The sequence below is a fragment of the Trichomycterus rosablanca genome, chromosome 5, assembly GCF_030014385.1.
Source record: "Trichomycterus rosablanca isolate fTriRos1 chromosome 5, fTriRos1.hap1, whole genome shotgun sequence".
NCBI lineage: Eukaryota > Metazoa > Chordata > Actinopteri > Siluriformes > Trichomycteridae > Trichomycterus > Trichomycterus rosablanca.
Genome location: NC_085992.1, coordinates 34,095,578 through 34,112,256, shown reverse-complemented (window position 1 = coordinate 34,112,256; position 16,679 = coordinate 34,095,578). Strand labels below are relative to the sequence as shown.

The window sequence follows — 16,679 nt, the reverse complement described above, 5'->3', positions numbered from 1 at the left end:
GTTACAAATAATGCGCAGGCGCTAACTCATTGATGGACGCACAGCCCAGCCAATAAAACGAAGCAAATGTCCGCACTGGGCGGGTTTAATGTTTCTCACCACCACTAGAGGGCGTAGCTGTATTTCTGTTTTATGAACTTACACCAATCAGCCATAACATTAAACCAACTCCTTGTTTCTACACTCACTGTCCGTTTTATCAGCTCCACTTACCATATAGAAGCACTTTGTAGTTCTACAATTACTGACTGTAGTCCATCTGTTTCTCTGCATGCTTTGTTAGCCCCCTTTCATTCTGTTCTTCAATGGTCAGGACTCTCACAGGACCACTACATGGTTGATGGTTTTTAAACACCTCACTGTCACTGCTGGACTGAGAATAGTCCACCAACCAAAAATATCCAGCCAGCAGCGCCCCATGGGCAGCGTCCTGTGACCACTGATGAAGGTCTAGAAGATGACCGACTCAAACAGCAGCAATAGATGAGCGATCGTCTCTGACTTTACATCTACAAGGTGGATCAACTAGGTAGGAGTGTCTAATAGAGTGGACACGGTATTTAAAAATTCCAGCAGCGCTGCTGTGTCTGATTCATTGAATTTTTTTATCAGCTGAAGTTAAAGTTTGAAGAAACAAATATTTTAGTTTTTTAAATTGTATTTATTTAGAAATAAATAGCAGCCAAGACTTGCTTGACTGGTGGCAAGTGTCACCCTTGTTTCAGGAGCTTTTAATTAAACTAACAACCAAAACAAATGAGCCCTGGTTATATGGGCAAAGAGAAGTTAATCAGAATAACTAAAACAAAATTAGAAGATCATGGCACAAACTTAAATGATAGGATATGTTTGCAGAGTCAGCTTACCTACAGTTAGTACTGGATGCAGAATCCTGCAGACTTGTCATGTACAACATACAATTCCACTCTTAATCACCAGATGGCATTCCAGACATTTCAACCAACAGTATGTAAACACCGGACCATTAGCTGGTTTGATCAACCACGCGCATTAATATGCAACTATCCTGCAACCATAACAGCCTTCACTCCACTGGGAAGGCTTTGCACAAGATTTTGAAGTGAAGCCTGTGGAAATGTACAATGTCTGTTGGACAAGAAGGCCTGGCTCGCAAATGGTGTTATGGTTCTTCCCAATTGTGTCCCATGGGCTTGAGGGTAGGGGCTCAGTGCAGACCACTGGAGTGTCTTAACACCAAAATAATCAAACCACATATTAATAACCCTTGTTGTGTGAACAGTTATGCTGGAAGCAAAAATTAGAAAATGAAATCATAGAATAAAGTTTTATACACCTTTTAGCAATGTGGAAGGTTGTGGGTTCAAATCTCAGCTCTGCCATGCAGCTACTGTTAAGCAAGACCCACTCAGCTCCAGGGGTGCTGTACAACGGCTGCCTCTGCGCTCTGACAATGTCATTGTACTGTACACAAGTATACATATATATGAAAAATAAAGGCATTTCATCAGCCCTAAGAGTACCCTAGATTTCCAAAATGGATTTGCCCCCTGCCCAAGGTATATTCTAGCTTTAAACTCCGGTTTTCCGGTGACACCGGACCCTGATCAGTACGAAGCAGTTACTGATGAATAAATGAAATAAAACATAAAGACAAACAGATGAGAATCAATATAACTCTTTATTTGGCAACCAGCTTGAAATGATCTGTGTATAGCATCACTTTTTTAAATCACATAGTCCTTCTGATAAACATTTATCTCATTTTTACATATTGCAGTTTACAAATTTAGCTTATCTGCTTGACAAAATTATTTTTGACAATGGATTTTGTATGTGGTATATAAAAATCTACACATTATACATTCATTATTATTAGAAGAAAAGCTTATTCTCTGAAACAATATTAAACCAGCACAGAACGTAACTGTCAACAGATTTCAGGTAAGAAGATAGCAAAATTAGGAATACTTCAATATTACAGTCAAATACTGAGAGAGAAGTCCAGTGGTGTGCAGGGAGGAGGTTGTTTCACACCGAAGGACTTCAGGGCTACTATTATACTGTCACAGTTTCAGAAAAAATAAAGAAATAGGTGTGGGGACTTTATTCAGTGACTTGAGTGGGGTGATTAGAACGTCTGAGAAACATAAACTGACTAATGACTAAAACAACAATAAAACACATTTAAATATCACACTCTTACTCTCTCAGGTTGTCTTAAAGCTTGTAGGATTCTGAGACTAGTCTTTTTTGCTTTGCTTTTTTAATGTCAGGTATATCAGCACTCCCTACAGTCACATAGCTTACAATAATTGTGGTGTAATGTCCAGTGTTGTCCAGACTCATGTCTATATGAGTATATTTACCATCTGTTTCCTTTCTGTCTTTCTCTTTTCTAATTATTTCTATTACAACAGGTGTTGAATTGCATTTCTAAAAGAATGGGTTCACATGCTCATTAAAATCATAGAACATTTTTAAATACAAAAAGTTGGGAAGAAACACATTTTAGAAGAATTTATTCATTTACACTTGGGTTATTAAGCTAGATCTAAAGTCAAAAGTTTACATACACTTATAAGGGACATGTATGTCATGGCACTCTTTGAATTTCAATAATGAAAGGTACATTCTTACAAAACAACAGACTTATCAAAGAGATTAAATTTCTTTTCTTTAGGGCACTCAGGTGGGGACCTAATGAGCTGGAATTGGTTGGATGTCCATACAAACACAGCTGGCCATGGATATGAGTGGGAAGGTCGGATGGGGTCTCCTCCCACTTCTGCTTTGATATGTTGTGTCCAGAAATGGTCAGGGTGCCTGCACGAGTAGCGTGGACACATCAAGCATAGCATGGCTCTCCGTATGCGATACGGTTCTGTGTGGGAACTCAACACTGGTAGGTGAAAAGGAGTGGCTGGGGACTGGACGTGTGCAGGAGGGGACGTGTTCCGGTCTGCAGCGCTACTTGGCCAGAACGTGGGTAGTGCAAAGAGCAAACGGAGTTAGACATGGGAATTGGAAATGACTAAATTGGAAGAAATAGGGCAAAAGTATGTCATCCTAAAAGAACAGCTTTAATGACATCTCAAGACTGCCATGACATGCAAGTGCAAACAATATTTAAATAATAAATTAGTAACATTTAGTAACAATTGGTATTTTGAAATATAAGACTATAGACTTTTAAAGCCTTGGAATGAATAAATTAATCATCATCATCGTCAGTATAATAATAATAATGGTAAATGAAACACAAAGTGTTTAATATTCAGACAGCATGGATTTGTGTGAGCATATACTACCATACTCAATAGTACAGTATATTTAGGAATGTCTTAATGTACCAGTGGTGTCAGTACTTCTTATTCAGTACATGGTGAGCAGTTTGGGCTGCAGTCAGGGCAATGACCATAGACTCCTTTGTTTATATTTCTAATTGTATGTAAGGAGACAATGCACTTTGCTGCTCTGTAAAACTATGTAAATGTTTCTAATCAACAATTCTAATTGATGAAACACACCGATACCGAGTTAAAACAGTCCAGCTACGTGTGATGCAGCCACAATCCCTATGCTTTATTAAGTCCAGTGGGGCAGAAAGTTTACAACTAACAGACACTAATACAGATATACAGATAAAACCAAATGAAGTCCAGATGGTGTAGAGACATTAGCGTGCTGTCATTATCTTGTCATAACCAGCTTGTCTGTATCTAACAGCACAATCATCAGTTTCCAATCAGTAAAATAAATAAGCTTTGTAATTCTGATATGAGATTATTAAATGTTAAATATAATATTTTATTTTAATAATATTAAATATAAAACAATCTGTAAATCCTATATTTATTATTTACTCTTTTGACTACATCTTTATCTGACCATACAGATACAATGTTTAAGGGACATATATGCCACGTTTTCAACACTGTTATTAATTATGAATAAATGGAACACATACCCACCCCCCAAAAGTAAATAAATAAGTTAAATGATATACTACATTCTATAATACATTTAGTGATTATAATTGACTAATATTAATATAAATAAGTCTCTCTCTCTCTACATATATATATACTGTATATATATATATATATATACACACACACACACACACACACTGATCAGCCATAACATTAAAACCACCTCCTTGTTTGCTCCACTTACCATATAGAAGCACTTTGTAGTTCTACAATTACTGACTGTAGTCCATCTGTTTCTCTGCATGCTTTGTTAGTCCCTTTTTTATGCTGTTCTTCAATGGTCAGGACTCTCCCAGGACCACCACAGAGCAGGTATTATTTGGGTGGTGGGTCATGCTCAGCACTGCAGTAACACTGACATGGTGGTGGTGGTGTTAGTGTGTGTTGTGCTGGTATGAGTGGATAAGACACAGCAATGCTGATGGAGTTTTTCAACACCTCACTGTCACTGCTGGACTGAGAATAGTCCACCAACCAAAAATATCCAGCCAACAGCGCCACGTAGGCAGCGCCCTTTGACCACTGATGAAGATCTAGAAGATGACCAACTCAAACAGCAGGAATAGATGAGCAATCGTCTCTGACTTTACATCTACAAAGTGGACCAACTAGGTAGGAGTGTCTAATAGAGTGGACAGTGAGTGGACACGGTATTTAAAAACTCCAGCAGCGCTGCTGTGTCTGATCCACTCATACCAGCACAACACACACTAACACATCAGCACCATGTCAGTGTCACTGCAGTGCTGAGAATGATCCATCACCTAAATGATACCTGTGGGGGTCCTGACCATTGAAGAACAGGGTAAAAGCAGGCTAAAAAAGTATGTAGAGAAATAGATGGACTACAGTCAGTAATTGTAGAACTACAAAGTGCTTCTATATGGTAAGTGGAGCTGATAAAATGGACATTGAGTTTAGAAACGTTAAATGCACCCACTGGATTATACCACAAGCACAAGTGTACAGATCTCAGTAAAGATTTTTACAAGCCAGAAATGTCAGTCTGAGCCTCTCTTAGCATTTGGTCCCAAGACTATCTATACAAACAATTGTTCATCAGTGGTCTATTTGCCAATGTTGGAAGGAAATCTCAAACTGTCACTTTATGCTAAATGGCATTTATTTAGATGGTCAGTTTTCGTTATGTGCTGCACCACTTAAACAGTTTAGCTATAAATACACCAATCAAGCTTTGCTTCTTTCCATTTTATAATTGATCATACAAATAAAATTGGAATTAGTTGGTAGTGATGTCACCTCACACTGCTGGGGATTTGAACGTTGGAGCCCATCAGTGTTCTCCCTTTAGTTTTAAAGTGACTTTATTTCAAAAAAAATTTCAACACTTAAAGGAGGGTGGACAGAAAGTCTTACCGAGGTGAGGCTAAACTCAATCAAATTTTATAAAAAAAAATCTCTGGTTCCTGCATTTTAAACCACACATACATTTCTAAATAGTATGTCTAATCAGTGCAATACAAATGCTATAGTTCCACACTATGTACCGTACAAGATGTAGTTTGGGACATTTTTACGTGCTGCACCACTAAAGCAGTTTGGCTATAAATACACCAAGCAAGCTTTACATCACCTCAGGCTTCCAAACAAAAAATCCTCTGCTCCACAATTGTCTCTGTAAAGCTTATTTGAAATTCATTTCTGATCACATTAATAAAAAATAAATAAAAAAACAAAACTACTGTAGGAAGTTTGTGTTTAGAGGAATAACAAATACGATATATTTAAGATGAGAAAAACTAGGGCATTAAAATTCAACAATGTTGTATCTAATACCAAGCCTGGTAATGGTAACACGCTCTAGTTCTGCTTAACTGCCACTTAAACTGATGCACTGCAAGTTAACAAAATAAAGAAGGACAATAATGTTGGAGGCAATTGGGTGTTCGAGCAGGACAATAACCAAAAAACCATTTAAGAATGGCAAATCTTAGCTAAAAGTAGTTTTTGGAATGCTCCTCTCAAGGACCTGACCTCACCTTTAATAAATACAAAAATATGTGAACAGTCAAGTCTATGACTGAATAGCTACAAATTTGGTTAAAATTAAGATTCTGCTGAGTGGTCAAATATCCAACCTGAGTTACTGATAAACCTCCAAGTTGTTTGACAAAGACAGAAAACTAAGGGACATACAAGAGTGCTGCATGTATAGTTCTAACCAAGCAGATTTTGTTATGTTTTCAGAAAATCCACAAAGTAATAATTTATTAAATTATATATTAAAAATCATTTAAATATGTGTGAAATGTTTTGGAGAAGAGTATGTGTTCCAATCATTCAGTCACTCCCCAGGCTGCCATAACATAATTAACATTTAGCTGTAACTGTATCTGTGAGACAAAGAATTTGTAATTACTCCGCTGTGTCAAACATGCAAATATTGGTTATGCAGATTAACCAAAAACAATCATCAGTTAATATTATTATTTTAAATTAATATGATCAGGTTATTTTTCCTTTTATTTATTTTTAATTGAAGTATATTTTAAGTGCTATTCATGTATGTTATATTAAATGAATGAATGCTTTTAGACATACATTTAGAATCTTTCCATGTATGAAAAAAAAAAAAACATCATACAAGGTTGGTCTTGGACGTTTGATTTAAAATTAAACAAATGTCATGAAAATGTACTGGTTACAATGTGGACAAACTTTTTTCTTCCACTCAAATTCGGTTAGACATCCAATGCAAGTTTGGTGTCTTTTTTCCTGCACTGGAGCTACAAGAAGCTAAAGAAGCTCCCAGTAACACATAAGGACTTCATAGCTAAAAGTTTAGAAGTAAACCATCACACACTTGCAAGACAACACCAGTATGTGTTTTTTAATATCAGAATATTTTCACTTAAAATTAATTATACAAATAAAATTGGATTTAGTTGGTAGCGAAGTCGCCTCACACCGCTGGGGATTTGAACTTTGGATCCCATCAGTAGTGGGGCTAGCGCCATTTACGACACCACTAAGTACCCAATTTTTGTGCTTTCACAGGGCCAGACTTTATTTCAAACAACACTTAAAGGTGGGTGGACAGAAAGTCTTACTGAGGTGGGGTTATACTCAATCAAAATTTTATAAACCAATCTTTGCTTACTGCTTTTTAAACCACATGTACATTTCTAAATAGTATGTCTAATAGGTGCAGTACAAATTATAGTATAGTTCCACATTATGTACCTTACAAGATGTAGTAGTGAGACACAGCCAGGTGATCCAGGTAAGTCATGCCATTACATTGAAATTGTAAATTTTTATCATTAAATAATATTTTGCCCAATCACTCATTAGCTGCATTAGCTTTATAACTCCAATGCTGAACTAAAAAAGCAAATTTCGGACACCACATACATTCTGGACCTCCAGAAATGCACTTTACTCTTTATCATGTTTAACTTAGTCCCTGTCAGTCTCTCTCAGTATTAGAAACATTCGTTTAAAGTTTAATTCTGGGAATTTAGAAATATAATATATATTTAAATTGAAAACATAAATAACATAAAATCTTAGTATTTATATTACTTTTATCTTCTTAAAGTATTCTTAAAGTAAGAGAGTCAGTGACTTTAGATTAGAATGTAAGCTTGAGTGTGTTTTACATGGGTATATTGCTGTAGAAAATGTGATCATTGATTGTAGTCTTTTGTGAAATGCTCAGCATCCTTTCTGTTGTCCGGTCTACTTACTTACATACTGAAGCAGCTGTGGTGTGGGTGTGATATACAAAAAATAGCATTCATCTGAGAATTTGATTCTCTCTTACACTCCTGTGAGTCAGCATTTTAAATGCCTACTCTAAATGTAAAAAAGGTTTTGGCATTTTAAAAAGCCATGTTTTATTTCTTCTTAACATATGCTTTGTAGGGCAGGAAGTGAGTGTGTGTGTGTGTGTGTGTGTACGTGTGAGAGAGAGAGCAAGCATGCTAGTTCATAAATACATGCCTATATGCGTTTGTCGAACTGTGTTTGGACAGCCACTTTTAATGTTTTTTAATGTGCAAAGCTTTAATGGGAGGAGATGATTCGGCAATGAGTGTGTAAATAGCTTTCGTTTTCTTTATTTCAGACCCGCAATTCTATCCCTGAAGCATCAGCGCTAACAATACATTCTGAACACATGTCACCATGTATCCTGGAAATATAGTAACTTCTATAATAATCTCTGACATAGAAATATCTAAAATAATCATACTCTGTAACACTCTATTGCTAGGACACACAGTATCAAGCAGGGTGGGTGCAGCTATTGTTTTGGTCTGTTCTGACCTTATCAGTACTTGTTATAAATGTATTTACCACAGAGCTTCATGTTTGACTTGATAAAAAGTGTAATTATGAAGGATCAGTCCTGTTGTTTTCTATGTGTGCGTGGTCAACATCAAAGAGGTATTGCTACAGACAGATCCACTTCATTTCCCGCTTTTCTTCAGTGACCTTGCAGTCTCAGCAACACTGTGAGCCGAACTGTTTAGTCAACACAGTGTAATACTGTCAGTCAAAGCCAAGGTGCCACTGAGTGTGAGGATGCCCGTGTTGAATGATTTCAAGCTACTGGTCCACATAATGATGCAGAGCTAAATAAGAATTAATCAATGAGAGCATGGGGAAATTATAAGGAAAGCAGTGACTAACCAAGATCAAATATCAAACTGTCAAACAGAAATATAATCTCTTTCATCTTCATATTCTCTCTCTCTCTCTCTTTTACAGTGCTTCACCAGAGTGCTAGCTGTTCAACACTAGAATCAGTCTTTTTTTTACCTCCTAGAGTTTTGCATTTCAAAAATACAAATCCCAAAGTCTATTCTGGAGGTGTGTGGGGGTTTACATGTGCTGTGCGTCCATGATGTCCAGGTATTTGGCATCAATGATCCTCGGCAGCAGACAATTCCTGAGACAATTACAGTGAGGTCAGTAACAGAGATCAACAGCAGCCAACAGATAAACAGTAGCACATCTAACAGATATAACGTATGATTGTGTGGATATACTGTATTAAAAATGCTTCTTATTTGTGGATGGTCATTAAAATACTGATATCACTTCAGCCTTAAATATGCCTGGGCACTAAAGTCTGCTTTATGTTGCCATTATGTTGCCAACAGACGTCCAACAGATAATAAGCTATAAATAATTATAATTAAATAAACTAATTTTAACTTGTACACGGACACCCCCTTGTGGAGGTTTTACGTTACACCTTGTAAACCAGTGGGGCCAGATTGCCACCATTTTTATTGATGAAGTATATTTCGTTTTGTGTTTTGTTTTGATGAATTTGATGTGTTTAAAAAAAACCCTGAGATGGAGCATGGTAGTTCCAAAAATTCACGCCAGAACACAAGCATCAAATAAACCATTTACCTCGAAGTGATTGGTCAGTAAACCAGTTAAAGGGAGGTGAATGGAGCTTTGTTACTGCTTTTGAGATAAGCAGGTAGCCCCAGAGGTGGTGTGACGGCCTTTTATATACCTGGCCCCTCGTTTAGACCCACAATGAGCACTGGCTGCACCAGTTGATGGAGTGATCTGTGCTTTACCTTCCCTGGCCTGTTCTGGGTTTTGGCCACCGCTTTTATTTTCCTGATACATTTTTGTTTGTGGCTTTTTAGCTACAGTATTGTTCTATCTTGGTTAAGCATCTAGCGTATTGGGTTCATATTCAATTCTTGCAGGTGTGGGAATACACCTGGGAGGTCAGTGATGAGGCTCAATCTGTACCCCTTATACAAAGAGGGTTGTTGCATGGTAAATTTACTTTCTTGCATTAAATTGAACATTTTGAATGCTTATATCGCCAAAATATACAGAAGGTGAACTTTTCTGTTATTTATATTATTATCAATATTGTTATTATTAATGGAATGAATAAAAAATAAAGAATTATTTATTTTGAGATACTTTTAGCCAAAAATGCTTTAAGAGGCACAATGACATACCAAAATATTTGTGCATAATGAAATCAACTATTCACTCACTAGTCTGTATCAGCAAGACACTTCATGACAAATTTATGGACACAATTTTACTACATGCTCTACGATATATTACTCTTACTGCACTTTATATGCTGCTCAAACAAACTGCATTGAGAAGAATCTGTAATTAAAATTGCTTTAAACTAGAATTTTAAATACATTATAAGCACCAAATGCAAAACAAAATCTTGTCAATATTTCTGTGGACTGTTATCAATGGGAAACCTTAACGCTGTGTTGTGAACCAAACATAACATACAGGATGAACTGTAACTTACTAACAATGTTATTAATATGAAATATTTGGTTTATGTATTAATAATCTATCTATCTATCTATCTATCCATCCATCCATCCATCCATCCATCCATCCATCCATCCATCCATCCATCCATCCATCCATCCATCCATCCATCCATCCATCCATCTATCTATCTATCTAAGCATGTAAATACATTCAAGCAGAGTTTACAATGTGGAAATTTGAAAAGACCAACCTGATTGGTATGAGGATAAACATTAACAGAGGGAAGATCATTTTTATGTACGGGAGAGGGTACATCCCAAATGCACAGATGAACAGCAGCTGCACCATCTGAAGAAAAGTGAAGTAATGTATTTTTCTCTGTGGCACCTTTCGGATGTAGTGAGTGGGAGGGTAGGAGGTCTGAGGAAGAGAAAATGCAACAGTGAAACTGGGTAAAATAAATTCTATTTAGATTGTAATCAAAATAAAGATTTAATACAACAAATAAAATTAGGAAAGCCATAAAGCTGTGCAGTCCTGATTTGTAGGAAAATAACAAGGATGTCTCCTCCACCAAATCAAATAATGACCGACAGAGGGCGCACTTTTGCGAACAATATGTACCAACAATATGTACCGGTGCAGTTTAAAAAGACCTCTAGTTAGTCGAAGCAGAGACAGATGTGTTGAGCATTCCATCCATACAAGAACACTCATGTAATAGTCCCAATTTGTATTGACTTAGTCTGTTTCTTACACATAAACACACACACACACACACACACACACCATACCTGTTCCTTGAGTAGCAGTGCCATGCGGTCACACATCTGGTTGCCGTCGATGGACGTGAGGGCAATGTAGAGGAAAAGGCCATAAAGGACAGGTTTAGGAATCCACTGCAGTGGGACTGGTAGCAAGAACACACTCACGCCGATAAGGATATTAGCCACCAGCGATGTCACCCGTGTCTCCTTCACACTCACTATACTACACACATACACACACACATGCAATTTGTTTTTGCAATTTAAAATCAAGGATTTGTATTAAAAATATTTTTAATCAATTAAAAATGTTGCTGTAGCTTTTAAGTGGTATGCATTTTTATTTTAACCAGTATTTCAGTGTACATCTTTAATTTTTTCCTTATAAACGATCTGCTGAATTTAATTGATGGCAATTTCACAAAGTCTCGCTCTCTGTAGCATTTTTCACTCTAGGCAAAAATAATCTCTGAGTGTTTAATTCTTCTTAGTGCTTTTGTGAAATGGCAGCTCCAATGCTTTGTGAGCAACCCATTTTTCCTAGAGGTGATAGTAAAATTAAAATTAGATTAATATAACATTACAAAGACACTTTGACCAATTCTGGTATTGTTTAAAAGGTGTAGTACTGTTTTAGAGGCCTCACACGAAACCGCAGGCACTATGAAATGTCTGCTATATGAAATTTATTAGTTTATTTTAATGTTTTACCACCGCTTTATCCTGGTCAGGGTCACAGTTGGTCCGGCCTCCCTGAAATCACTGGGCGCAATGCAGTAACACACCTGAGCAGGACACCAGTCCATTGTGAGGGCCTTGGCTACCAAACCCTTCCTTCACAACCAAAAATGTCTGTATGTAGATGCCCAACCTGCACCGCTGGGAATTTGAACCCTGCATCCCAGTAGTAGCGGGCTAGCATCATTTACAGCTGTGTCACCTGAGCGCCCGCAATATGTAATATTTAATGAAATTAATTCATTATCTGTTCATTCCTATTCATCCAGATATATATGCCTTGACTCAAGAGCAAGACATAATCTTAGATAAATCATTCCAGCTATTCTATCATTAATATAAACGTTCACAAAGGCAGCAAGAACACAAATGACCTATGTTGTCTAATCTTGTATTTATTAAGCAATTTATGAAAAATGGCTTTTGGCTATGTCAGGCATATACCTCATGTCTGTCATATTGTGACCCCATCTGTTCTGTTCTTATTCTCAGAATGAATTTGTTTAGAAAATACCTGTGTTGTAATTACAGCTGGCCTTGCTTTGATCCCCTGTGTTCCAATTAAAGTGGTGTTTATACTGGCATTAGGCTGAATGATTCAGGCTGAAAGCACTTACTGAATGGTGTGAACTGAACTAATGGTTGCTCATGCTAAAGCTTCATCATGATCACTGTTGCAGTGGGTCAGGAGTTTATAGTGGGTCAGGAGGGATATAATAAATGCTGGGCTGATGGTAGTTAAATGCAGTACACGTGTTGACAGCAGCAGATATGCACGGGCATAAATACCTGAGAGACTTTAATAAGAGCCAAATCATTATGACCAGACAAGTGGGCTGAGGGATCTCACAAACAGAAAGAAGCAGCTGTGGTGAGCGGCCACTGAGGATGGAAAAGCCACAAACTGAGGCACTCAGGTGGCGCAGCAATAAAATACGCTAGCCCACAAGAGTGCTGTGCTATGTACTCGTCATTTCTCTACCACTCAAGCCATTCGATTGGTGAACCTAACAGTTGTAGCATTGTTGACAAGGCTGAGACTCAAAAACAGGTTTCTGTGCCTACTAGACTGCTGGCCCACCTGAGCGGCCCCAAACTATCTACTCTGAGTTTTCATGAGTTTTCATATGTGGTTTGAGAAATCAAATAAACTTGCTTAGAAAGATCATAATTATTTGACCTATATTATCTGATCTTATTTGTTAAAAAAAAACCAAAACATACAAAGAACCGGCTTTGGCTTATGTGAGGCACATGACTAAATAAGGCCATACCTTATTCACGGCCATGAAAATCACATCCCGTTCCTGTGTAATATGCAATTTGCTGTGAAATTCAAAACTGAATGTGTTTAGCGAGTTAACATTTTTCATTCGAGTAGTATTTAAGTGCCTCACGTTTACTGGTCACTTTGCACTATGAGGTGGTTCCAGCAATTCTACGGCAATTCAGTTAGCAATCGCTAAGTCAAAATGTCCAAGATGTCGAAGTCTAAAGCAGCTAAAAACACTACTTGGGTAACTGAGTTTGGTAAACTCCCAAACAATTCTGTGGACGCAGAGGGGGAGTTGTCAAAACACGGACGAGACCGAGCCTGGCACTGTTGCTGGGTGTTTTAGGTTTACATTCAAGCGTTAAGGTAGGCTGTGCTGTGTATTGTAGCTTCCATTTATTATATTGTAGCGTCGCCACTGGGGGGCCGGCACGGGCTTTACCCAGAAAGCCTTGCGGCCGTGGTATCCAGGCTTACCGTAGCCCAGTGTTGGGGATGGGTTGGCTGCGGTAAGGGCTGGATAGGCAGCTATTTGTTTGTCTGTCTGTTGTGTGAATGTCTATGTGTATGAATGGATGTCTTTAAATAACCGTCTGGCGGCCCCGACGCCCCTCCCTTGATACTTGCCGGCGCCACAATATCATTCAATTTAGTGTTAGTGTTATTTAATGACTGCAGTAAAATGTGTCACTTTTCTTAAAAAATTTATGAAATCTGTGATTTTTGAAAAACTGTGACTTTAAGCACGTTTTTCTGTGAATTTAATATGGTCCTACACATGACCAACATCAGTCATACAATAACCTCATTAGTTTTACCATTTTCGCACTCTCAAAATACATTTCACCTTGGTGTTGAACTTGAACTAATGGCTACTCTGGACAGCTGGTCTGATTTTGAACTACTGATATTGAAACATTAGCTAAACTATACAGGGTGGAAGAAGCTTGTGTGGCTAGTCCATCATCACTAAGTTTAGGCTTTGATTCTCAGCGCTGCTGTAGGTCGACAAGGCATCTACACAGACATGAGCTGCGTCCGAAATCGCATACTTAAACAGTACATACTAAATTGGAGGAAGTGTGCACTGCTCAGCCGGTAAAACAGTACGCTCATTCAGTACGTAAGTGTGCAGTATGCACACAACCTCGTACGTACTACATGCATGACGTCTCATCGCCACAGTTATAACAATTTTAAAATCGGACAAAATAAATTTTGTCGTGCTCCACAAAGCTACTTATAATGTTATTCAGGGTTGTACTTAATCATAACATTTTTAATGTTCGTCTTACTCCGCCTTTGCAGCTCCAGTTGAATTATGGGATAGATCATCGGACCGTACAGTGCAGCGTTTGCATTCTCAATGGCTGCCCAGACAGTAGGTCATCCGGGTACTTTTCGCGTACTGTTTAATGTATACTACGTATTCGGACATACTAGCGTACTGGTCAGTATGGAAGTATGCGATTTCGGACGCAGCTATGATCTGCTACATTTGAGGGAGGAGGTTGGCCAAAGCCCCGTGATCACATCCAGTGTAATTTCAGTGTAAATACACAAAAGCTTGGTGTGTTAATACTCACGTCTCATAGAGGTGTCCTCCCTCTACCCGCTCCTCCACAATGGCCAACTGCCGCACGTGTAGGGTGGAGTGAGGGAAAGCGGCATGCATCCACGGCAAACCCAGCACTGACATCAAAATATTAATCAGGCCAGACAGTGTGAGATCCCAGTGATACGCTGTGCCCTTTAGTAACCTACAGCAAACACAGACACCCAGAGACAGAAAACACACAGAAAGCACACGCAGGTTTACACAACCACAAAACAGATATAAACACAGTCAGCTACAGTGATACAATGCACCCCTTAGCAACCAACAAAGCACAAACATGCAAAAACACAGACAAGCACACAGAGGATACAGTTCAATGCAAAAAAAGCAGGCAGCATTGGCTCTACTAAAGCCCAGACTAAAATAATATGAAATCTCGATGCACTGTGATGCCCTTTAGAGACCCCAACACACAAACACACTCATGAACAGACTCACACACAGATGCCTCAACTATTCCCACTTAAAACCCTACTCACTAACATTATCACAGCACTATATAAAAGTACACTTCCTATTAGAGTTGCAAAATTACTTTCCTGCACTTGCTTCTAAAGTAGAACTCTTGAGCGATGTACCTGTTCTCCGGGGCATTGGTGAGTGAGACTACGATGTTCTGGTCGATAAAGATGAGGAGGGCAAGGAGGAAGCCAAGGCCCATTGCACACAGCACACTGGATCCTGATAGTTTTTGTAACGGTGCCACTCGGAACACCGGACCCTCATGGTAATCGAACACAGGCACTGTAATGCACACGTTGCATACAAAGTATGATCCAGACTACTAGGTCATGCATTAAATAGAATACATTAACAGAAAGGTCAATAAAAACAAATATTTAAATTACACTATATGGACAAAAGTTTTGGGACACCCATTAATTTTCGAATTGATGTGTTTTAGCCACAGCAATTGTTAACAGGTGTAATAAATCAGTTATATAAAGAAAATTATATGCTTTCAATATTGTAGCAACAACTTCGGGAAGGCATTTTTCTGTTCCACGACTGTACCCATGTGTACACAGACATGAAGAAAAGCTCAGTTTAAAGAGACTTCAGTGGTCTGCACAGAGCCCTAACCTCAGCCCCTCTGAACAGCTTTGGAATTAATTAGAACATCAATTAAGGCTTTCTTGACCAACATCAGTGCCCAGCTATACAAATGCTCTTTTGACTAAATGTGCACAAATTCCCACAGTCTTATTTATTTATTTATTTATTAGGATTTTAATGACATGTTTTACACACTTTGGTTACAGTCATGACAGAAACGGTAGTTACTCGTTACACAAGATTCATCAGTTCACTAATTTAATGTCAAACACAGTCATGGACAATTTTGTATCTCCAATTCACCTCACTTGCATGTCTTTGGACTGTGGGAGGAAACCGGCGCTCCCGGAGGAAACCCACACAGACACGGGCAGAACATGCAAACTCCACACAGAAAGGACCCGGACGTCCTTTTTGCTGTGAGCCGGTTGTTATAGCTATATAAGAAAGATCACAGAAAGGTCATTACCATTTAATACCATTTGTTTTTAAAAAGGGATGTCCAGTAAAATCATGATCAGGTGTCCAAATACTTCTGGCCATATTATGTATTTTGATATGTAGCTTCAAAATGTATTTATAAAGGTATGTCCGTTCCAAATGATAAAATGAATAATCTTGTTTAAAAAAAATATATAATATCATCCAGACGTTATTTAACACTAAAAAATGTGTATCAATGGTTAGTTGGTTGAGGTTTGCTTAACATGTGTGCTGATGGTCAGAGAGGTGGCTGAGCAGTGAGAAATCATATTTGCACACTATTTGTACTATTAGTGTGTGTTTTTATACTTCAGTGTCAGATTAAGAAGCACAGTCTCTTTTACTCTCATCCATAATTAAAGATACTTGTGCCAGCTCATCAATATTGGCATACAATTTAGTTTAACCATGATTATTAGAGCTCCTGTCAACTCCTGTATACTTAATATTCAGAGCCTACAGAGCATCATTATACCCCGTTAATATAATCTTTTTTCTTAGAGCCTGAAATCAAAAACCCA

The 16,679-nt window shown here is 38.0% G+C and overlaps 1 protein-coding gene across 4 annotated transcripts in view; it reads right to left on the bottom strand.

Moving 5' to 3' along the window:
* Window positions 1-7,943: 7,943 nt before the first annotated feature.
* slc4a11 (solute carrier family 4 member 11) overlaps window positions 7,944-16,679 on the bottom strand; it is a 141,649-nt gene continuing 132,913 nt past the window's right edge. For all 4 annotated transcript variants that reach the window (XM_062995081.1, XM_062995082.1, XM_062995084.1 and 1 more), the window contains exons 16-20: window positions 15,198-15,363; window positions 14,588-14,761; window positions 11,018-11,213; window positions 10,474-10,643; window positions 7,944-8,889 (exon numbers count right to left, since the gene is read on the bottom strand). In XM_062995081.1, the coding sequence (XP_062851151.1) occupies window positions 8,823-8,889; window positions 10,474-10,643; window positions 11,018-11,213; window positions 14,588-14,761; window positions 15,198-15,363 (773 nt within the window). In that variant the 3' untranslated portion in view covers window positions 7,944-8,822. The remainder of the gene's footprint in view (window positions 8,890-10,473; window positions 10,644-11,017; window positions 11,214-14,587; window positions 14,762-15,197; window positions 15,364-16,679) is intronic.